This window comes from Pleurodeles waltl, chromosome 10, assembly GCF_031143425.1.
Source record: "Pleurodeles waltl isolate 20211129_DDA chromosome 10, aPleWal1.hap1.20221129, whole genome shotgun sequence".
Classification (NCBI taxonomy): Eukaryota; Metazoa; Chordata; class Amphibia; order Caudata; family Salamandridae; genus Pleurodeles; species Pleurodeles waltl.
The window spans coordinates 397,767,567-397,792,014 of record NC_090449.1 but is presented as its reverse complement, the minus strand read 5'-3'; the positions used below and the strand labels follow the sequence as shown (position 1 = coordinate 397,792,014).

Genomic DNA, 24,448 nt, shown 5'->3' with positions numbered 1-24,448 from the left:
AGAGGGGAGAACTACCAGCAGTAGGAAAATTAGTTACTTACTTGTAACTGTTATTCTCCAGTATTTGTATCTATCATAGATTTACATGCTTGAATCATTCCCCGTCGCCAAAGAGGGAGTCCCACAGTATTGTAGAAAGCAGTAGTCAATGGTGTACAAAGGAGTTATGGTTAAAAAAAGAGTAACATTATAAAAATATAGCGGATGGTGGAAACAATAGTTCTAAATGGCTCACCTTATTCAAACAGATGGCGTAACACTACTTGCCCCACACCTGCATCGCTCTTGTCAGATGAGTCTAGGCAATAACGCTGTGCAAAGGTGTATCTGTTGGACCATGTTGCTGCTCAGCATATTTGCTGACTAGGCACACCAGCAAAGAGAGCTGTGCTGGTAGAGACAGCTCTAGTTGAATGAGCTTTGACTTTGCTTGCAAATGTTTTTCCAGCTTGCCTGTGACAGAATTAGATAGTTGCTGCAATCCATCTAGCTATGCTCTATTTGGAATCTGCAATCCCTTTCATGGGTTTCCATAGGCAAGACATTACTGATCCGCATTGTGATTTTGATGAGTTCTGTATAATTAGAATTTGACACATCCTTAGATGTCCAATGTACGTAAAAATGTCTATGCCATAGTGTGGGGGTTGGCAAAGAATGTCCTTAGTACTATGGTTTAATTCGGATGGAAATCCAAAGAGACTTTTAGTATAAATTTAGGGCTGGTCCTAAGCACCACACTGTCTTGCTTGAATTGCAGGATTGATTAGCTTATTATGAATGCCTGAATGTCGCTGACTCTCCTTGCTGATGTGAGTGCTACAAGAAGTGCTGTTTTCCAAGTCAGGAATTTGAAATCTGTTTTATGAATGGGCTCAAACAGGGCCTTCATTAACTGCCCCAGTCCTACCTTAAGGTGCCACAAAGGAGGAGGTATCTTTACAGGAAGAAACTTCCTGAAGAGGCCTTTGAAGAATTGTTTTATTATCCTGCTGAACCACAGCGAGGTTGTGTTATTTGTTCTTCTGAATCTTGAAATCGCTGCTGGATTTTGCCAACTGAATAAGATATAGGAGGAGGAGTTCCGGTGGTGATGAGATAGGGTGAACCTTAGTTTTCTGCCACCATAGACAGAAACATTTCCATTTAATTCAGCATGTTTTATAAGTGATATCTGGCCTGGCCTTCACAAGTATTTCTCTGCAGTCTGAAGGAATATTTAGCTTGGCAAATTCACAGAACTCAGGAGCCAGGTCAATAAGTGTGGCAATGTCTGGTTCGGATGAAGGACCTGGCCTTGATTCATGGTCAGGTAATGTTGCGATGGGCTTCAGCTGAATGTTGGCTTGTCCTGAGAGGAGCAGGAGCTCTCTGTACTAGAATTGCCCGGGCCACCTGGGAGCAATCAGAAGTACTCACAAGGTTCTCTTTTCGGTTTCTCTGAGTTTTGTTTGAGATACATGGCCCCTTCAGTCTTGGGGGACCACGTGCGATTTCCAACCAGGCAGAATTTGGTAGGCTGGGGTTAAATGCTGTACGATGGACAGGGATAGCTATAAGCTCCTTTGAGTCACTGGAGCGATTCCCAATCTGACGGCAGTCTAATGGTTATAGCGAGTAAAGGAGTTTCATGCAGTAAATTATCAAAATTAAAACAGCTAAGAAAAAAAATGCCTGTAGTTTAAAAAAATCCCTCACTAGTATTTAACAGACTTCAATTTGTTTCAAATTATGGTGTTATCTAAGTCCCCAATTAGGCCCTCTTGGTGCCCCCTCACTCCTCCTGTGCAGGAACAGCTACTGGTCATGTACCTGCGCCAAGCCGTGCTCCTCCTAGACCGTGGCTGGGTGAAGCGTCCTGGGGACGGTCCTCTTGCCTTGCAGAGATTCTTCATTGCTCCCCTGGGCTCCCTGCAGCTCATACATTTCAGTGTGGTTTTCCATCCCAGTGCAGTTCTTAGCAGCCATACCCCTTGCTCTACTGCACTGGATTTAAAGGGCAACTGTTGAGCAGTATCCAACAAAGACTCCTCCTCCTTCCATCTTGTTTCACCAATCAGGATAGGACTTCCTGTTGTCCTCTCATACTAAGCCTGATCTTGTTCTTCTTTTATTCCTGCTTTTTCCTCAAAGGCCTGCAAAAGTAAAAGGGGCTTTTGGTATGTCATTGCAGGGGCAGCGCGAACTAGGGACAAGGACATGTCGTCGGGTAAGTCCTCACTGGTCACACCTTCACCCCTTTCCTCCTGTCAGGGTGCCAGCTTGCAAAGAATTGGCATTTCCGATTGTCTCTTGACGCAAACAGCTTCAAGTTTGGCTTGCCCCAAAATCAAAGATATTGTCCAGAATTTGTTGGTCGATCTCCCATTCGGGACAGTTGGCATCAGTCCTGCTCAATGTGTCTGTGGTTGCTCCTGGCACATGTTCTGCTTTGAGTGTTATCTGGTGTTGCAGCGCCCATTTCTAGATTTCCTATGCTTTTATAAGCCAGTCATCTAGGTATGGAAATACCTGCACTTCTTCCTGTCCGAGACAGACTGCCACTGGAGCCAGACATTTGGTGATAAATACGTGGTGCAGGTTTCAGTACGCAGTACCTTGAATTGGTAGTGGGTGCTGTCTACCTTGAATCGTAGGAATTTGCGATGCTTTGGGTGAATTGGACAGGGAAGTATGCATCCTGGAGATCCAGATCTTGGCAAGTGTTCCTACCTCGGAAAGGTTGCTTACCTCTAGGTGTTTGTTTGTATGCCACTGGAGGCGGTTGCCTGTATTGTTGGGAATATTGGGAGAGATATTGGCTTTGAAAGGGCTGATATTGTTGCATGTACGGATGGTAGCCAGCCCCCTCTATAGGAGTATGATCCTCTGCCCCTAGCTCCCTGAAAGGGATGTCTTCTCATTTGTAGTGTTCCCAGTGATTTGGCCTTATCACTGTTAGTATTTATGGTCTGGAGAGTGTCGTCTACGTGTTTGCTGAAAGGTGTATCACCATCGTAAGGCAAATCAAGGATCTTACTCTAAATTTCTGACCGGAAGGACGTTGCAGTCAGCCATCCCTGCCTCCTAAGGCAGCTGCACCTGCTAAATGCCTGAATCTAGTTGAACAGATATCTATTGCGCAATCTATAATTTCTGTGGAGGTTCTTTCCACTTCCTGCTGAATTTTCATTGCCTCCTCTTATATATCCTCTGGCAAGAGGTCAATATATGTAGTGATCTCCAACCACACCTGTTCTTAGTAGTGGCCTAGTATTGCAAGGGAGTTTGCAGCTTTGACAGTATTGGCTGCCATGAAAGAGAAGTGCTTCTTGATACTGCCCAGCTTACGACCGTCTCTGTCCAGTGGTTTCGAAATAGGAGTGGATGGATTCTTACAACAACGCTAGGCTGCTTGCGATATTACGGAGTTCGGCTTAGGGTGGCCAATCAAACATACTGGAGAGTCATCTGGTACTTTGTACTTTTTATCCAGTCTAGATAGAACAGTTGATACTGTAGCTCAATTTTTCATTGTTTTGAGGCCCTCATCCCAATTAAGTCCACAAAAGGGATGATTCTAATGCAGTTTTTCATGGGCTCTTTAAAATAGTAAAGGAAGCAACAGAAGCTGAAACCTTTTAGCTGGCCTTTCCATAAGATTATACAAGCCACTGATGTTGTCCGGTGGGGAATCCACTGGTGGTGATAGCGGAAAGGGATGTTGTTGGGATAAGGTAGTCATCATCCCATTCTTTGGGAACTTAGGCAGTGTCTCTGATTTCCCCTTCTTCTCTGGCTTCATCTGTGGAAGGTGCATCATCTGCTGGAGGATGATCTAATGTAGGGATTGGGGTCGCTGGTGCTGTTAAAACAGGCAGTGAGCGTATAACGGGTGTGTGGACATGAGGAGAGCACACTGATCTCAGATGGGCTATGAGCAACCACAAAAGGCCATCATCTTCCGATTCGTCGTCATCCAGTAAATGTGCCAGTGGGAAGGGTGAAACCTTGCTCGGTGATGTGGGAGCAGGTAAAATTGTCTCTGCCTGTGATTTTTCCCTTATGGGAATCCTGGGCTATGGCAAAAATTTAGTTTTGTGGACGACACTGCTGTTGTGATCGTTGTCAACAATATTCTCATTGGTCTTCTCATTGTCGCCGGAGCTACAGTCGGCTCTGTAAACAGTTCTCTCATCAACGGTTCTCTTTTCGTCCACATCGTCAACAGGGCTGTCAGGGGTGGTAGTGTTGTCGCCATTGGGGCTGTTGTTGACTGTGTCTTCATCTGCGCTTTCTTGGTCGAAAGGATTCCCGCCATTATAATTGTCATTGAGGCTGTCAGCGACAATGAGATGATCATGGGTGATGATGTAGAGCAAAATGTCTCTGTTGTAGTGGTAGTAGTTACTGTAGATGCTATCGTCGACGGAGCGGTCAGACAATGCTGCCATCGACGAGAACTCAAATTTTGAAGTGTAAATCATTATAAGTGGTTTTGTCATAAATAGTACAGATCTGGAGGATTTTTTCAGGTGCACCTCCTTCAGGGATAGAGCAGTAGGTTCTGAGTGGACCTCTTCTGAGGAAATGTTTTTCCTTTGCTGAAGCATGATGTTCCTCAGATCTTTCAGAATGCCCTGGAGATCCATGAAGGGTCTTTTCTCATAGCCTTCTTAGGTGATCCTGGAGGCACTTTCTCATTAGACCTATCCATTTAACAGGATCTTTCAGTCTTTGAGGACTCATCACGGTCTTCCTCAGATAAAGGGGTTTCCCTGGATTTTAGTTTTTGGAGCCAGTCTTCCCTCTCTGTCCTTTAATGTTCATTGGGAAAAAGTTAAACATATTTTATAGTCACTCACCTTGTGCTCAGGATGTGGAAAATAGGTGTACTTCTTATGCGGGTCGTCTGAGTGCAGCCTCTTTTTCCCCATATGTTCCACAAGGTCTGAACAATCTCTGTTTAGGTGGCTGTGACCTAATGATGTATTCAGAAAACATATACATATTGAATGTATATATATATATACATATATATATATACACACACATACATACACATATTTATATATATATTCAATTGTATAGTGAAGTGAAATCTTCAAACTTCCGAAAAAGCAGTAAACTGAGCAGAGCTCAGGGAGACTCCCATCACACGACGTGCGGTAGAAAAGCTAAGAAACTGAAGCCTCTGTGGTGAGGGTACTAAAAGGTGCTGTTGCTTGATTAGCTGGAGTTTAGGTTTTATTAAATGATGAGGATAAATTATTGAAGTGAACATTAACTCCTTAGGAGATCATGGACTACTGCTTTCTACGGTACCGTGGGACTCCCACTTCGACTGCAGGGAGTGATTCAAGCATGTGATTCTTTGAAAGAGCCAACACTGGAGAACCAGAATTTTATTTTTTTAGAGTAATTTTCAACTTGTTTTTCCTATCCAATCCTGGACTCTTAAAAAGCATTTCATGATGACAATTGACTTGGAAGATTTACACTGAGATGGCAGATGACCTAAAATAAAACCGAATGTTAAAGCTCCGGGTAAGATGCAACAGTGGTGAGAGGTTAAATAGCTAGTCATAATAATTTTTGGTGTCCTGTCCTGTTAAAAGGAAGAAAAACATTCAAGAACACAACCTGCAATGTCTGAGTCTTGCAAATAGGAAAGGAGAAGATTCTGATCAACACTGTGAAATGCAAATGACGCCTTGAGCAAAATGAGGTCACTGACATTGCCTGAATTCATAACTATACGGAGATTATAAATGATTGCAATCATAGCCAATTCAGTACTTTGATTAGGACAGAATCCTGTCTGAGCATCAATAAGAATGGAATCATTTTCCAAGAGAAAACAGAATTATATAGTGACATCATGGGAAAGATTAAAGGGTATTTAACAAGAAAGTTTAGAGGAATCCAGAATGGGCTTTTTTTTTTTTTTTTTTTTTTTTTTTTTTAACAAGTCGCTTGACCATGACCATGAATTATATGAGTTCAAAACTGCCAAAGGCCAACTGCAAATTAATATTTTTCTAGGACTTCATTCAATAAGGCTGAGCTTTTGTGAAGGGAAGCCTGTGGTTTTCAGTTATTGATAATCTTTGCAATTCTTCTCCAGAGATTTCCTGAAAAGGTGAACATAGCACAGGAGATATGTCTGCTGGTTACCATGAACGGGGACTTTTTTTTTTTTTTTTTTAAAGGCTTTACATTGTAAGTAAAATCTCACTTTAACAGTCTTTCAAGCGAATACACAAATATTTGTGTGTGTGTGTCTGTGTGTGCGAGTGCATAAAACAGTTAAAGTAGAACTGTGGCTGTGAATTAAACCCATAAACCTCTTGGAATTTGCAAATTATGACTAGATCCACAATTCGCAACTTGAACAACTGACGCGCAAACTAATTTGCACACTATATGCAATGAGCAGGACTTCAACCTTAATTTTGACAGATGCAATTACATAAGTAGTAAACAATCTTACAGATGAAATAAAATATCATCATATCTTTAAACTGTCAAATAAAAAAAAAAACTCTGAATGCAGTATTTATTGCTTTATGCATGTATTGTTAATAATGTTGTGTTTTTGAGAAGTTATTACTTATTCGTATAAATAGGTGAGGTCCTAAGCATTATATCTATTAAGTTATTATTTCGTTGTTGTATGACTATGACTTCCAAATTCTGAGGTATTATAAGCAAACAATTATAAATTCATTTTACCCTTTGTTTTAGTGAATGTTTAGATTTTCTTTATCATATACCACATTCAACAATATCAGCAACTAACATGCTGCTGGCGGACAACCCGTCACAAACAGCCTTTGGTCATGGGCAAGGGAGGGGGGTTTGGCCACACGGTCTGGTCCTACGACAGGCCTTGAGCCCAACCGGCTGTAGGCTGTCAATGCCTGCAGCTCACTGCTTAGCAGTGGCACAGTGATGGATGGCCACGTGGCCTGGCCTATGACTGAGGCTTGCATTACACCTGCCACAGGTGGCCAACGCCTGCCACACATGGAGATTGACACATAGCCTGGTCTTTGGCATGGCCTTGTTTTCCCCTACCTCCTTTTAGTTTTTAGATTTGATACCCTATTGTAGAGTAAATTCACGAATCCATAGAAACCTACATGGCTAAGGCCTGTTAAACAAAGGCAAGATTCATGGGCCTGTACTGGACCTTACGTGGGGTCCACTAACTTTGTCCTGGGTCTGAAAATCCCACGAAGGGTCCTAGACAGGTCCATAAAGCTTGCGATGTGTTTGCAGTCTCTGACCATTAAGATTGCCATGAGTTTGTAGACCAAAGCTAGGGTTCACAGATCTTGGGGTGGTCGTGCTGGGCACCATAGAGCCAGCCTCAAAGTCCACTTAGCCTGCAATAAAAAAACGTAGATTCAGAGCAGGGTCCCTTTGGGACTACCCACCTGAGCAAGGGGGTGCGCCAGCAGCCCACTTATTTTTTCAGGATGCATGGACCGAGTCCCCATGTTCTATAACACAGGCTGCAACGTTTTTGTCCTAGTTGATGCCAACCAATTATATTGTTCTGGGTTCGTGGGCAAGAAATGGCTGACATGAGAAAAAGCTACCTCATCCAATAAGGTTTGAATATCTTTTTAAAATCTGGGTCCCAAAACTAGGTTTGTGGACCTCCATTTATTAATTATCAAGGTATCCCTATAATTGAAAGATATATATATATATATTTTACTAGAGATAGCCAGGAGGTAGTTATAGTTAGGACCTAGTTTCCACAGGAAAAGCATTTTTTGTGCCTGTAACTTTGGCCCCACTTGACAAAGTTTCATGAAATGTTCAAAAATAGTGTGCTACTCACTGGTGTGTGGAAAGTTTCGAGAGATTTGTCATGCGAGAGCTGGGAAAAGGGGGTCCTAAAACGTGGTTTTGCCAAGCAATTGATTTTAGATATGACTACTGCTTGACCCACTCAACGGAATTACTCACAATGTGTCAGAAAGCTAGTTCTTGGTCCAGAAAGAGTCCTGGTGTTATTTGCTGTAAATGTGTTTGGTAGTTTTGGAGTTATTAAAAGAAAAACAAAATACAGATATCTAGGGACATGGACCCTTCGCAGATCTACTTAGGGAGGATCTGCAGGAAAAGCAATGCTCTGACTGGCTGGGTGCAACCCGAGAGGAAAGTTGCAGCTGCATTTTCTTTCTTGCATCGGGCTTGGGGGTGGGGTGGATGAAAAACTGACATAAGGGGTCAGGATACAGGTATCCTGACCCCACAGGAGAGACAGAGGTCTCTCTGAGGGACCCCCTCTTGGCAAAAAAAAATAAAAAAATGACCCTTTTTTTTTTTTTTTTGGGTGGGTATTGATTGAAGAATCGCAGTGAGACAGTTGATCATTCATTGCTCAAAGTGAAGGGTTAGGACTGGATTGGAGGAAAAAGGATCGAGTATTGTCTGTAAAATGATGCTGTGAGACCCCAAAGGAGGATGCTGTTGCCTAACATATTAAGAGATGCCAGGGTCTGGTTGGAAGTAACTTAACTGACAAGAGATCCAGAATTACTTTTTCCTAAACTACCAATGTACCCTATTACCATTCTTCATCCGTGAGAAGTCTAACCCATGCTACGACTATTCGCAAAACTAAAATATCAACCGAACCACTCACCTCGTAGGCCTTCTGAAACCTTCTGCAGAACCTGAATGATTTCAGCTGCCAGAAGTCGAAAATAGTTCTGAGGGTAAAATAAGGAAGGGGTGCCCCCTTGCAACCGGTTTGCAAGGTGGTCGGGCAAGCACACTATCTTGTTCAGAATCGCCTCCTGCAGATGAGGAGAGATAGTGTTTGCATTCTGCTGACTGACTTCCCACATCAAGGCTGACAATCCACCTTGTTGTAGAAACACCTCAAGGAGGTGTACCATCTTCATCAGGCGAAAGCTGAGCCTATGGAAAAGCACATGGACTAAAGTGAGGGACAGAATAAAGTGGGCAAATGCCCTACACATTTTATTCACAAGCATTAACAATGCCAGATAATAATATAACACTAATGAGAAGTATTGAGAAAAGATTAAATAGGAATTACAGTAATTTGCAAACAAGAAATGCACCCCAAGGTCCAAAGACGAACAAGCACTGCTCTGTTTCACATGAACGAGAGCAACATAATTAGTCTAATGGCAAAGCAGTGGGCTTGACCCTGATGGTGGCACATTTTATCTTATTAACACAGAATGCAAGGCGTATACTCATATAATAGCCCTGACAACCTTCTACTAGGCAAGATAAATGCTTTATTGGCCCATTAGAGAGCAACTTCTCAAAAATTAACTTTGGAATAGCAGTGGGGGTTGGTAAACAAGCTGCAATGGGGTTAACAGGCAAGGAAGACCGATTAATTACAAATGGAGACACAGGGGTCATACCACCATGGGGGTGTATTTTTAAGGCCATCTAACCTCAGTACCTTCCCTTAAACTGGGCATGGACCTTCTCTTGCAGACTGTGCACTTCTTGTTGTGGCTGCAAAGCGGTCTCTGGTGGTTAGGTCGGCTTGAAACCTAAGACCACCACCCTTACTGCTGTATCTGAAGTGTGCACTCGCATTTACATATAATGTATCCTTACTTTGACTGCAGTGCCTAACAAGACTATAAGCACTACAAAATAGATTTAAATACAGACTAGCATGACTGCCTAATACTTGTGCCCGAACATGAACACATCTAACTTGACCACAGCACACTCAGCACATTACAGGGCTGCTTGCGATTTGTATTGTCGGTACACCAGTCTTCATCCCAAAACCCATGCACTCCCACACTGTCACATTCGCATTTAAGTTATTTTAAATCAGACACATTTCCTAGGTGTATGTTTCTTTTCAGAAAGGTGTCCTGCAGGAGTTGAATTAGTTCTAAACACCAGTCACAGTTACCTAAATATCACAACTGTAAACAAGAATTGTATCCTGTAAATCACAGGACATTCACAGACCTCACCACTTGCACTACTAGAGCCATAGTTACCCATAAACAACTGCTTACCCAGTTGAGCAAATGGAATCCATAAGAACCAGGAAGGCTTGGTCAGGGGGACCTTCCAGGAAGAAGTAATCCCAGAGTTCATTTTGTTGCTTCACAGTCAGCAGCTCCAAGTGATCTGGGCTCCTCTGACTCACAAGGCAGCGTAAGAAGGAAGTGAAGTGGGACCTAGCAAACTCCTCCTTGTCTCGGGGAGAGGCTGGACTAGCTCCACTCACATACTGCTTCATATTCGCTAAGGCCTCAGCAATCCTCACTCCATCGCCTTTGGATGCTGACAGGATATTGACAGCTTCTCTGACAGCTCGACGCACTTTTAGGCCCTCAGAATCCATCACTCAGCAGCTGCTAGGGACAAAGTGACATGATAGGATAAGTTATTAAAAAGTTGGGTTATTCAAACTTGTGAAGGAAGAATTTTAGGTAAGTCAGTGAAAAAGAGTGTACATATCGAACCACGGCATGCGACTAATCTGTCAGTGAAGCTGTCAGTCTCAAAACGTACTTGTGTGTGAGAAATTGGGGCAACCAGCTGCCTGACTTATCAATACTCAGTCAGGATTATGAGATCTTTTGTGCATAAAAAAATTTAAACAATGGGTGTGTAGGAGTGACCAATCTTTCAAGTGGCGTACCACCAGATATTTGCATTGAATATTTATGCTGATTTTTTAACTTTGTGCACTTAGGGCCAGATGTAGCAAATTCCCAAATTGCGACTTGCAATTTGCAAGTCGCAATTTGGGATGCAGAAAGGTGTCACAGACATCTTCTGCGAGTCGCTATGGGGTCGCAAAGACCCACCTCATTAATATTCATGAGGTGGGTCGCAATTTGCGCCCCCATAGCGACTCTGGGCACTCACAGGGATGGAGGCCTGCTGGGAACAGCAGACCTCCATGTCCGTGACTGCTTTTAAATAAAGCAGTTTTTTTTTTCCCAAGTGTAGCAGGAAAACGAGCTGCACTTAGAAAAAAAAAACGAAACCTTTAGTTTCGGATTTTTTCAGGGCAGGCAGTGGTCCCTTGGACCACTACCTGCTCTGAAAAAATATTTTTGGGTCCAGTCACAAAGGGGAAGGGGTCCCATGAGGACCCCTTCCCGTTTGCGAGTGGGTTACCATCCACTTCAAGTGGATGGTAACTGCGACTCCATGGAATTGCATACCACTGCGACTCGCAAATAGGAAGGGAACACCCCTTCCTATTTGCGACTCGGAAATGCATTTTGCAAGTCGGTTCCGATTTGCAAAATGCATTTCTACATAGCAAACACGCATTCGCGACTCGCAAACGTCGATTTTCGCCGTTTGCAAGTCGCAAAGTGTTTGCTACATCTGGCCCTTAATCCCTGCTACCCAGGACTAAAGTGTCCATGCTCCCCCTTTAAACATGGTTGTATTGGCATAGTCCTAATTGGTATATATACCTTTAGTGTAAGTCCCTAGCATATGGTACAAGGTGTACCCAAGAACTGAAGGTTAAATGTCACTAGAGGACCGCAGAACCTATTGTGCCATCCACTACAGTGAAATAGCAAAATGTGGCTTCAGGCCTACCATTATAGCCTGACGATGGCAGTGTAAACACTGCAATTTGACCTAGCAAAATAAACCCCTCTGACAATTCAAAAACCCCTTTGAAATATTAGTAAGTCACCTCTTTTTAGGTCTTGGAGCCCACAAGGCAGGGCGTATGGTATTTAAAAGAAGGGCATGAAGAAAGCTAATGTTACCATGTTCTCACAGCGACCAGCCCCTCCCCCTTAAAAAATGTTTTTTTCCCCACTGGGGCAGGCTTAGCTATCCTATGTAGAAAGCCAGTGTATGTATTTAAAATCGTAATACTTTATTTGAGGAATGGGACTAGCTAGCAAAATCAATAAACAATTATTTTGATTAGTTATAAAAAATCCAATTCAGTGGTGAAGTTGTATTTTTAATACATATTAAGGAAAGGTTTTTTTTGTTGTTTTTTTTAAGGGACATTTTCTCTCTCTGAAGTTCCAGAAGGTTAATTTAGATTTCCCCTCAAACTTCTGCGAGCCAGGAATTAGCATTTGAATAGACGCAAAAAAATGTGTGAAATGCCTCACAGGTGCAAACAATAAGGTGACCTGAATGGGCAGAGTGGGATCCTCTGAGCCTCACAGAATATGAAGGGTGGGGGCTGTGAGCACCCTTTTCACATTAGTGTCAAATTATGCTGGACATGTCTACTGGGGTTATATATAACACTTGTGGCTCACCTGAAAGGAGTGAGAAAGAGGATGGCAAGACAATTCTTGTGTATCCACTGTCTGATTCCTGGAAACCCCTGCTTTGTTCTAGAAGATTCTGTCTCTGGGTTTATTTGGGGTACAGTGGCTGCTTGAAACTGTATTTTAATGTTAGATGTAGGAGGACACTAGGGTTATTATAGTATACTCCCCACACACACCCCCAGCCTTCAGAGCTTAAGTTGAGCATCCTCTAAGACGTTTTCCATCTTGAAAATACCTACAGTGAATAGGGTTGGCCCCAGGAACTTTGATCTCATTTGTTAGGGCATGCCCAAGGGTCATTCTCATTGCATGTTCGCCACTACCTGGTGCCTGGCATGAATGTGGCATCTCCAGTGACCCACTTCATTTCACTCCTTGACCTGAAGCAGAACAAAAAAGCCTGGACCTGCTGTCCATGACCGAGAGGAGTCCTGAAGGACTTGTTCTGCTCCTTGTTCTACCCAAGACAAACAGGTGGACTCCAAGGGTCATAAGCCTGAATTCCTGTTTAAAATTCGGGCATACAACTAGGACTAGACCCAGCTGTTCTGCCTGACACCCTAATGCCCTGAGTGGTTTTAGAAGTGAGCTCCTTAGGTGAATTTGAACTTAAAGGACAAAAGTTAGAAGGTAACATTTCTGACCAGGGTGCACTTGGTGTATCCGACCAGCGCTCCATCACGGTCAACATCAAATTGTGCCTAGGTCCCAGTCAACAACGACTACTGTCCATCATTGCACTATTTCCTCAAAAAAATACAAAATTCATATTTCTGGATCCCCTTCTTGGATTTTCCTCATTTTTGGTGCCATTTTGTTTATTATATTTGAGAATTCAGTTTAGGATTTTTATTATGTTACATTTTGACTTTATTACTGTTTTGATTGCTTAAATACTTCACACATTACGCTAAATTAAGCCTGTCTGCTCTGGGTCATAACTATTACAGGGTGGAGCTCCCTGTAATTTAGAGACTTCAAGGGTTCATCCTGACAAGAGTTGTGATTATTCCTTGAGGTAGATAGTCACACACCCCAATTAATATTCCATTTTCATACATGGTGGCACCAATACAAGCAGAAGCTTTCAGGACTTTAAGGCATCCTGTTCAGATACACATACTCTGAAATGGCTAGCACCAGTTATACCTTTAGATAGCAATTTCCACAATTGTATTTGCCTACTTCATGTGTGAACAGCAGAACATTCTATTATTCTCACAGATCAGCATACTCTCGTACTTGCTTTCCAAGTATTTCAGCCCATTTTTTGCCTATCTCTTGGCGATATGAATCATGTTTTAGGTCGGGCATTAGCAAAGACCTTTTGCTTTTAATAAAATTACACATAATATAGTTACTTATAGGGACTTTCAGGCAAATCTTTTCATCCACTGATCTCGTATTTTGCCACCCACATTTGTTTCTGTTCACTACATCATACCACATGGAGCAAGAGGTCAGCACATTTCAGCAACTGATTTACCTCTGTCTGAACGACAGTATTCTGCTCTTACAGAAAACGTAGTTCCATTGTACAGTTTTGCAAAAACCATTCACAAACATTGGCAAATATAACAGTTGCCAACCAAGGTTAGACCTATTGGCTTAGCCAATACTACTTGCATATGTAGTTAATGTGAGGAAGGGCCTTGCAACGTCCCAAAAGCTCATAAATATACCTGCAAGATCTATCCAATTGCTCAAGTTGGGTCAATAAAAGCCATCATTTTTTAGGGCTGAGCCCAAAGCGCTCTGTCACTGGTGTAATCTCTCTATGGGCTTTTAACCACGCCTATCAGGTTGATTTATTCCTGACCTTGCCTTTTACATGTTGCTTCATTTCATTAGTGAAAGGCATGCATACGTCATGCCTTTTCCAGCGTTTAGCCCTCCATGAACACACCGGCCAACTACTGAAAACATACGAGGCTCCATGTTTTCCGTTTGGTTTCTGGACGTACGCTTTGAATGACATCGACCCTCTTACATGGCTAATTGCAATTTTGGCAGTTACATAGATAAATGCACTTTTGCTGATACATTTCACTGCGAGCTAACTTCTGTTTATTTTTGTGTGTCTCCATCACGCTTCATTGTGGCCATGGGCTCGCTTATGTGAAACTGTTTTACTTTTCAATTTATGTGGCAAGAAAAGTCCAGTTAGGAGTTTAAAACGCTAATAGCTCTAACTCGAGCAAACGCGAGACCCGTTGCAGTGCAATTCTTGTTTTCTTCTACTTATACAATGCTTGGAAAATTCTTTACCTAAGATACTGATATATTACATAAAGATCGGACCCCACTCCCACCCTCCCCCCACCCAGTGAAATATTTCAAACAGATTGTATTATTTATTTATAGTGTATGTGAAAGGTGTCGAATGAAAGGTGGGAATGAAGTTCTTCAAAGCAGTGCCTAAATCCCCTTACACCCCTACATTGCGCTTCAAAGTGTGACCTTATAACTAGCAAGTATTTTTGCTTCAATTTCTGTGGGAACAAAAAAAATCAGAGGAGGGGCAGGGGGCGTGGGGTGGGGGCGGAAATTAAGTGGAACCTGAATGTTTGGGAAAATGACAATGAAAATGCAGATGATCCATTGTAGGATCTTCATTGATAGACCTCGCCTTTAGAATAATTCTGCTTACGTATGGGACCATTGAATACCTTATTTAACTTTCATACCTATCAAACTAGTAGAGGAGAACAATAAGTAAGAAAAAATACTCAAACTGTTTCTCAGATACTTGTGGTTAACATGCAAATTAAAGATAAGCCAAAATACTAAATGACTAGTTAACATTTTATGTGAAAGGAGAAACAATAACAGTCCACCACATGCAAGCAACATGCTGTCTAAAGTACTGAAACTCACAGTTCCATCACTTTTATAGCTCTCAGTTTGGTAGGTCAAGTGAAATCCTTCTTACGTTCCCAAACATAAGCAATACAATGTAACCTAAGTACTTGTATTAGTTATGTATAGGATACATCATTTTCTCACAAACAAAACTCTCCAAGTATTTAGGTAGCCAAGTATCAACACTGGGAATGTGTGTGGATTTCCAATGAGACTGTAAAGTTTTCCATGCTGCTAGCATTGCTGGTGGTGCCTCAGGAGAACCCATCAGTTATGTCAGCTATTTCCTTCAAACCTTTGTCTCAGTTTCTCAGCCATTTCATTCAAAGGCAAAAAACATACCCATCTCTCTGCAATCTCTCCAGCACAGATCTTCTCTATTTATTTAATTTATCACGAGTTAAATACAACTAAACAGCAGTTTAAGCGATTTTTTTCTGTTTAGTACACTGCAGCAAAATAAATTAACAGCTGTCCAAACACTACATCATTCTGATTAAATTAATTCTCTACAAAGGTCACCCTGCTAGTCTACGAGCCTGGCTTGGATGAGCAAATCTAGAAGAGAGAATCTTATAAAGGTTACCTATTAGCTCTCTTAAGCACCCTTCAGAGAAAACAATTTCCAAAATGGAAAGGTCCCTCGTGGCACATACTTTACAGATCAGAAACAATACTCAATGGCACACTTCATAGAAGGGCTTGCAGGCATTTGTATCTGTTTTTTTTTTTTAATTGGCATTGCACTGGATATAGGATGCAATCAACTTCTCCTCGATAATGATGTCCAAAAATACCTGCTTTACATATGGCCAATCTATTTATAAAGGACGTATTTAGCCCTAAAGATCAACAGGATATATGTGTTGGATTCATCAAACGTCCCCAGGAGCATGCCCACAGATGCAGGGTTCTTTCATATGTGGGTCAATTCTGGGGTGGAAGATACAGACTTCCTGGCAGATGTCACAGAACAGGCAAACCTCTGCACCCCAGGGAGTTGACTAAGTATTTTGTCTCACTCTACAGAAAAAAGAACATATTTACAAATCTGTCTCTATTTCTGTCGACAAGAGCCAATAGAACGTTGCGGAAATCAATCTAAGCTGCCATCCCTCCACACCAAGTAGGAACGGACTGAAATGGGCCAACTGAAAGAGTTGTGTGCATATTTGATATAAGTGTACTTCGTATATGGTGAAATATACTTCTTTGCGTATCTGTTATCTGATAAATCGTGTTTAAAACAAACTTCTGTGTGTATAGGTGTATTATAATTCACAAACCCTTGATCATTTGTCAAATCCAGAATCTTTCTAAATCAGCATAAACCCACAAATGCTATCAATCAGATAGCATGGAAAGGAAAAACTTCAGCCACAACGCTACTGCAAATAAAAAAAAAAGCTATCACAAAGATGGACCCTGCGAGACAAAGCTACCACATTCTGAATCAAAAAGACGCAGAGATGGACCATGGCAGACTGCCAAACAGGTTTCTAGGGGCGGGAGCCATACATTACAGAAAAAGCACGTCTCCTCAATACTGGCTTATAGGGACTTCCGCTGTTTTTTACATTTCTGTGCAATGCGTAAACATTGAAACAGAGGAAATAAATCAGAATTCAATTAGATAGGCATGAGACCCACATCTTGACCAAATGTTTCTTTTCAGCTTGTTGATAGACATTGATAAGCCTTACGAAGATAACACAGGACATATGACTGTGAGACAGTGGTTTATTAGATGGCTGGATAGTAGTCCACTGCAAGTAATAATGTCACTATTCTTGTTAAGCCCATTAAAGGTTTTAGTAATTTAAATCTGAGCTCAACCCGTGGTAGCTATTGCACAGGGTAGACATACTATCTTGAGAAAATATGTAAAGCGGTTAATAGGACCAAAACAGTTAAAGAGTCAAAAACACAACACAATAAAAATCACACTCCAATTTATATACATAGAGAAGATTTGACACCAAAAGGACAAAAATCCAATAAGGGGAATTGGAGATATGATTTTTTTTAAAGTTTAAATATAAATAGCACAAAAAAAGGCAAAGTGCCAGAAGGGGGCAACTGGTCGGGCAAGACCGGTCCAAAGTCAAAAGTTAAGGTTGACCCCCCACCAATGGATCGCCGATCGACTTCAGGTACCAAGTTCATCCCAGTGTAAAGATTACCTTCTGACTTAGACACTTTTATGGAGAAAAATGGACAACAAGTCGTCGGCGGGACAACCTAGATATGAAGTGGGACTCAACAACAGCCGATTGCTGAAGAGCAGGGTCCCAGTGTGGTTGCTGATGAAGGTGGGAAAGATCAGACTGGACGAAATCCAAAGTCTATGCCCAGAAACGCCTCAATGTCAATCCAGTGCTGCTCTGTCCCGGCAAAGCCCTCTACTTTCGGACTTAGACATTTTTCTGGAAGTCAAATTTCCAACAGTGAGGCAACTCAGCAAGCTGAGGCAGACTGGCAATTCAATGTTGAGAGCTGTGGCTTTGTCAACGACCCTGGTCTCTGTCGATTCTCCAGGTAGAAACTTTGCCAAAAGTTCTCAAGTCTCAGCTTTTGCCATTTGAGCAGAAGGAGTAAACTCATAACACCGGCCAAGAGTTCCAGAACCTCAGAGACAGCACTTGAGAGTCTAGATTCACTCCAAAAGAAGCCACCGGCAGGGTTCAGGGCACATCCAGTTGGAACTGCTCAGCTGGGCTTTTACAGGAAAGTGGGCTTCTTGCAGCTTTTATGTCCCTGTCACTTAGCAGTCCTTCTTCAATCTTCTACGAGTCCAGTAGTGTTCTGAAGACGGTGCCCAGGGGTGCCACATTTATGCCTAGCACATACCTGTGGAGAGTGTGGGGGACTTCTAGCCCCTCCTTTACCAATAGGGAAAACATTCCCTGGGTAACCTCACCGACGTTTGCAGCAGTTCCTGTGTGCCAACTGCAAACATTCCCACAGTGCCCCTCTCTACCTAAAACCATAAAGACAGAAGCCCTTGTGCCTACCCCTAGATCTGAGGCCATGGAAATGAGCAAATCCTTCCTTTCATCACTTAAAACTGGTTCTGGGGACAGCTACTCTCCTACTGGGATTGGTGTCTGGGTGACTAAGTACTAGGGAACTCCCCAGATTGTCATCTTGTCAGAGTGTAGAAGCTTCAAAAAAATCAGAGGCAGGAACTCATCAGGAAGGATAAAAGAAACATTTATTTTAACCTGACATGGGGACTGTGACTTGTGGAGCTAGGTTCAAGAGTCTGCATTGTAGAACTCCAATACAATCTTTTCTGCATGAAAACCACAAAGGTGTGAACATACATTTTCCAATCAGAACAACAGAAAGGTTATTTCTTCCTCAAGTACATGGTGTGTTGCTGATGAGGAGATGCATGGTAGTACACCTACATTAGGCATCTAACCAATCACACTAAAACAACATTTCATAATGGCAGAATGATACAAGATGACCACAAGGGTGGCCTTCACATTACTCAGACGGTTGGGACTTTTCAAGACGTCATCAAGCCAGTTTCTTCATAACCTCTCCTCAGACCTATGTGGACATCCAGACGTCTGTCTGTTGCTGGGAGAATGAAGCAATGTATGTTGCGTGAGGTGTCTGTTTTAAGAAAGCCCTGTATTACAAGTTATCTGTCAGGGTTAATTTCGTAAAGGTCATCCAACCTTTTGTATATGTTATTCAGGCCAGTTCATCATTGAGAATCACAGAATGAGGTCAGGCCTGGGGAAATATAAAATTGATTTTTTAGCCAGGTTCCACAAGAGGAACAGGACACCTCCCCACATCCTAGTTCTTTGTCTCTATTCTGAAAGCTAATTCACCCCTAATTAGAGAGCTATTCAGGCCCTGGGTGACACTGAAAGCCTTGACCAATGGTCTTCTAGAGGCGCTAAGCAGACTAAAGACAACTTTTTAAAGGGACCTTTTGTAAAGTATTTGTCAAAAATCCAACTTTACCAATGAATTGGATTTGCAATAAGTATTTTAGAAAGGCCAAGAAGCAACTTTTTTTATCTGGTTCCTAGGCGAAGATAGCATTATTTCATTTTAACATTAATGCTCAATGCTTTGCTATGAAACAGATAACTGTGCTACAAAGAAAATAGCTTTTTAGCCCTTTTTCATTGTAAGGATTTTTTACTTTAAATGTTTACATGGCCTACTCCTAAATACCATGGTCCCTGCTTAATGGCCACTAAAAGCTAATTTAGGGGTATTTAAAAGGAGTGGTTAGGCCTGTTAAAAGGAGTTGTTTTGACAGATCGAATTTGCAGTTCAAACCTGCCCAGCCAAGTTACTGGTGAGTGGGGGAGTGTGTGAGGGGAGGCTCTAGGTCTTCCCTGCTGGGACGACTAAGGGGGCATGAACACTGTTTTGCCTGTTACCTCCCCAAATTTCCTGAAAATGACCAATAATGGGTGAAGATTCATTTTAGCATGATTTAGATACAACAGTATTTCAGCTGCATACTGTAAGAAAATGGGTCTACTTTATGAAAAGATTGAGGCCTTGTTGTGCAGTACACTCGCAATTATCTCCCTGGGTCTAGTCATAGTTATTTCCTCAACCCTTTGGTAGCTATGGCACAGAACAGCAAGGCTTAGCAAAGGAACAATGTGTAAAGTATTAAACAGTATCAAACAACAAAAAAAGAAAGTCTCCAAACAAGAAAGAGAACTGACAATTTATATAAATAGAGCATATTTTTATGAATTGCTAGAGTCGATGATGACTAAAATCCACCAGAGGGTGCTGGAGATATGAATGTTTAAGCATTTAATTTTTTTTTACATCAAGCACAAACAAGCATTGGCAAGTCAAAACTTTGCAAACATTGTAAACCTTTTGTTACACTGAGTTTGGCGACTACGACCCGAGTTGGGTGACCAAATCTGCCAGGATAGAGATCTAGGAGTCAAGGTAGGAAACTTTGGACAGTTACCTGCCCACCAGTGCATCTTAGAAGCAAGTTCCAAACTTTATAAGACGATCGCCCTTGACTTCAAGAGAGTGGTCCTGAAGCTGAGGGATGCAGATTTGAGGATGTTCAATGGAAGCTGCAGATGCTGTGCAGTCCACAGGTGTAAAGTCCGGCCGTGCCCGTCGCTCTGCAGGGGTCAAAGGGCTGCAAATGCAGACCTTTCCTTCATGCAACAGAATGGCTCTGGTGCAACCCTTTGGTGGGGGCTATTGTCCTTGTAGTCAAATGGATCAGGTCTCTGACTGCTCCCCCAGGTCCAGCAGACTCAGGTGCAAACTTTGGCTAGCTCAGATTCCTTTGCTGGTGCGCCTGGTGACTGGTAGTAGAGAAACTTCAACAAGGGTGTGGGGAATGGCCCTTTATGCAGGGTTAGACCCAAACGTTTTGCCTTCCTCCTCCTAATTTTGTGATCCTCTTTTTGTTGGCTTTAGGAGTCTGGGCACTTTACAACTGCTAATCAGCATTGAAGTGCAAGTGTTCTCTCCCCTAAAACTTGGTATAATTTGCTTACACTTGTTTGTTATATTTAATTTACCTGTAGCTCCCTTGTAAAGTGGTATACCACATACCCAGGGCCTGTAAATTACATTTTACTAGTGGGCCTGCAGTGCTGATTGCATCACCCACCAAAGTAGCCTTTCAAACCTGTCTCAGACCTGCCCCTGCAGTGCCTGCAGGTGCACTTTACTGCCACATTGACTTGGCATTACAAACTACTTGCCAAGGCCCAAAATCTCTTTTTACTACATCTATGTCACCCCCGAGGTAGGCCCTAACTAGCCCTATGGCCAAGTGCTGTGTATGTAAAATGAGGGACGTGTACGTTCATGTGTTGAATGTCCTAGTAGTGACAACCAGCCTATATCGCTTTTCACTACTGTAAGCGCTGCTCCTCTCATAGGTTAGCATTGGGAATTACATTATATATTTTTAAGTGGTAATTTCTGATCTGAAAGGAGTGGTGTGGGCACGTTTGGGATTTTGGAATGATAGTGAAAATCTTGCTTACTGGTGCAGTTGGCTTTCACATTACTATTTTAGAAATGTTACTCATTAGAAGGTGGGCATTTCTCTGTGCTTATAACTATAGTGTTTTGTAGCCTGACTCCAATCCATGTCTAGGAAGAGGGATAGCTACACTTTGTGCATACTTTCCAGACAGACACAACACAGGAGGGGCTGGGTGTGACAGAAGAGGCATCTGCATATTGATATAGTCTCCCTGGGCTGCGAGAGAGGGAGGTGAGGTGCTCTTACAATTTTACAGGCTGACTCCTGCCCTCATACAATGGGGCTAATTTACCCTTTACTGAGGTCTGGAGCCGGGGCGGGGTTGAAAAAGGTTGGGCTACACTTGAAAGGGTTCCTTTGAAGTAACCCAGTGAACAAAGATATTTTGCAGTATAACTACAGGGGCTCTGATCCCATGATTTCTAGAGCACTTTTGGAACTGGGACTGAACCTCTGTCAGAAAGACTGCTGCGCTGCACAAAGGACTCACCTGGACTGCTCCGCTGCTGTTGCCCTGCTACCTGTTGGGTGGCCTAAAGGGCTCACTGGATTGTTTTTCTGCTTATTGCCATGCTGCCAGCTGCTCCATGACTGTGGGAGTCGCCAGGCACTATTGGACTGCCAGGAGGAACTGCCATTGTTTGCCCTGATGTGCTGGCGTACCTGCCCCTTGGTAGACCCAAGTGTTCTCCTGGGAATGGGCTGCCACAGAACTTGCTGTTGGACCTTGAGTCCGGCCCTGTAATCCCCTGAAACAATGTATGTTGAGCGCTGACTTTTTATTTTTCTGGGTAAAATTAGCACGGGGATCACTTCATTTGTATTGCCCTGGGCAAACCTGGCACGTGGTGAGCGCTTCATTCTTTACTTCCTAGCGCATGGTGAGCACTTTGTTTCCTATCCATGGCTCCTCCTGGTATGAGTGAGCACGTATTGAGTGGACACGCACTCCCAGGTTCAGAGGCTAGTGGCTGGTAGTTTCCTCCAGGACGGCCCCTCCCACAGAAGAGAGTGCGACGTGTAGAAGTAGGAGTCAGGTGTTGTGACGAGGCACCTGCCCCTGCAAACCTCATCACCCCTGCCAGGAAGAAGCAGTCGGGCTTTTGCTGAGAATCGCTGCAGCGCCTCCAGGCCAGTGGATCTACGTGACCCCCAGGGCAGAGGCCTCTGGTATTCCTGCCACAGTCTTCCCCTGGTGATGCTCAAGGGAGTTGCATGACTGTCCTGCACTATCTTCGCGCGCAGGCAGCCTGGTCTCCTTCAGAACCTCCTGTGGGACACAACCAGGTGATCACCCGAGAAGCTGTCTTGTGAGCTAGCCGAAATATACAACTGTTCTGCCAGGAGAAAATATTTATAGAGAAATAATATGGTGGTGAGATATACAACAAAATATCTTTGTTAAAAATAAAAAAAGTTTCAAATGGACCCATTAGTAACTGCTTTTGTAGAAAGATTGTATATTTATGAGAAGATACACAATTTAATTTATATGTATACATGGTTGAACAAGTATGAAACACAACAAATATATACAAAGTTGGAAAAAACGAGAAGGTCAAGTTCAAGCACAGAACTTCATGGAAACAATTAAAGAGATATTCAAAAGTTCCCAAGGTCCAATATATAATAATAAGGTTTTCTTGACTAAGAAACGCAGACGTTTTGACTCTATTTAGTGTGACTTTGCTAGGGTCTTCATCAGGCCCAAAGAAAACAATAAACACCTATCCAGACATAATCCGGATGACCAAATTTAAATTTTCAGTTCAGAATTACTTTGCGTCTGAGGACCCAAACAGGAGGTCACTACTGTGCACTTATCACCGTGGCACCCACATCGATCATCTCGATCCATTTTGCTAGCAGTGGCGCCGCATGTTCATGGCAGACACCTTTTGACTTGCTCTGCATATGGGGAGAACTCGCTGGGCCTTCCCGTCAAACCCTACAGTAGGTGTCCCCCACACCACCCAGCATTGGCATATAGGTTGGAGGCACATATTCTTTGTTGGTATTACGGGGAGAAGTCATCAACCGAGACCCACCTATCATTATGTGTAAGAGTCAAGCAGGTGTGTCTGTGCGGACGCTCGGGCCTGATTACCATAGTAGGTGTAACTCAAGCACAGGTATGTTGTGCTCTAGGATGTCATGATGGTGTATGGGCTGGTTACTGAATGAACATTACTGATGTGCTGACAGCAATTTACTTAATATTGGTGATTCATGACATTTGGTAATTAATGCACATTTTCATGTCCTGATTTGTGTTCTCGCCCTCATGGTGACCCGTATACCTTTTTCTAAACTGATGCATTTCATGCCCAATTGCCCATCGTTCTGGTACTTTACTAATAGAGTTCCAAGTACTATCTCAGTCATTATCTCAATTTGGTCTTATGATATATGCAACACAGAGAAAATTAATTTTATATAATCACGTGTGGAGTTTCTTTTTTGGTGTGTTAATGGTGCGGGTGTGTTGCACAAATGCATTACATTGCCTCTGAGGATAAGCCTAACTGATCTGTGCCAAACTACCAGGAGGTGAGCATAGGTTATCTTTGGTGTGTAACTTACTTGCACTGAACAGAGTGGTCGGTTCTGCCTTGTTTAGGTGCATACCCTAGCCAACCATAAGTCCTTTTTCTAACAGAGGGCTACCCCTTCGTCATTTTGGGCTCTTTCTGCTCGTGTCCCGGAAGCGGGTTCCAGAGGAGCAGCCACCGGAGCCTTGCAGCCTCGGATGTGGAGTGAGGCCAGGAATCTACTTTTCCCCAGGCCAGGCTGGCAGAACAGGGATCAAACTCCACTAGCCCAGAGTGCAGCAGGTGCAGTCACTCCGGCGCCGCAGCCCTTCTTTGTCCGCTTCAAAAGGGTGCAGAGTGGTGGTCTTCTTGTCCTTCATTTAAATCCAGCGAGTACTAACTTCTTGGGTGCCAGGGGTGCCCGCTACAGCTCAGTAAAGTGCCTCGAGGAGACAACACGGTCACCAGCCAACGGACTAGTAGGTCGCCTCCTACTTGGTGACACGGTTCCGGTGAAATCTAGCATCTGGCTAGCCCAGGCTGCACATTGCACACCACAATTAACACAGCTGAGGTCTTCCTCGAGTGTGAAGACCTTGGTAGCCCACTCCTGCTCTACTTTGTCAAAAGGCTTCCTGTGCAGGAATGTTGTCAGAGCAGCCCTTCAAAGACAGCATCACCCTTTGATGCCTGCCTTTCTGGCTAACACCCTTTGCAGCTCATCCTGTGGGTGGAGATTGCATCTCAAG

The 24,448-nt window shown here is 43.0% G+C and overlaps 1 protein-coding gene across 5 annotated transcripts in view; it reads right to left on the bottom strand.

The window, feature by feature from the left end:
• TELO2 (telomere maintenance 2) overlaps positions 1 to 24,448 on the bottom strand; it is an 863,005-nt gene that overhangs the window by 689,647 nt on the left and 148,910 nt on the right. For 3 of the 5 annotated variants that reach the window (XM_069210626.1, XM_069210623.1, XM_069210621.1), the window contains 2 exons: positions 10,026 to 10,370; positions 8,645 to 8,922 (listed from right to left, as the gene is read on the bottom strand). In XM_069210626.1, coding sequence (XP_069066727.1) covers positions 8,645 to 8,922; positions 10,026 to 10,357 — 610 coding nt within the window. In that variant the 5' untranslated portion in view covers positions 10,358 to 10,370. The remainder of the gene's footprint in view (positions 1 to 8,644; positions 8,923 to 10,025; positions 10,371 to 24,448) is intronic. The other 2 variants (XM_069210625.1, XM_069210622.1) reach the window with 1 other exon arrangement.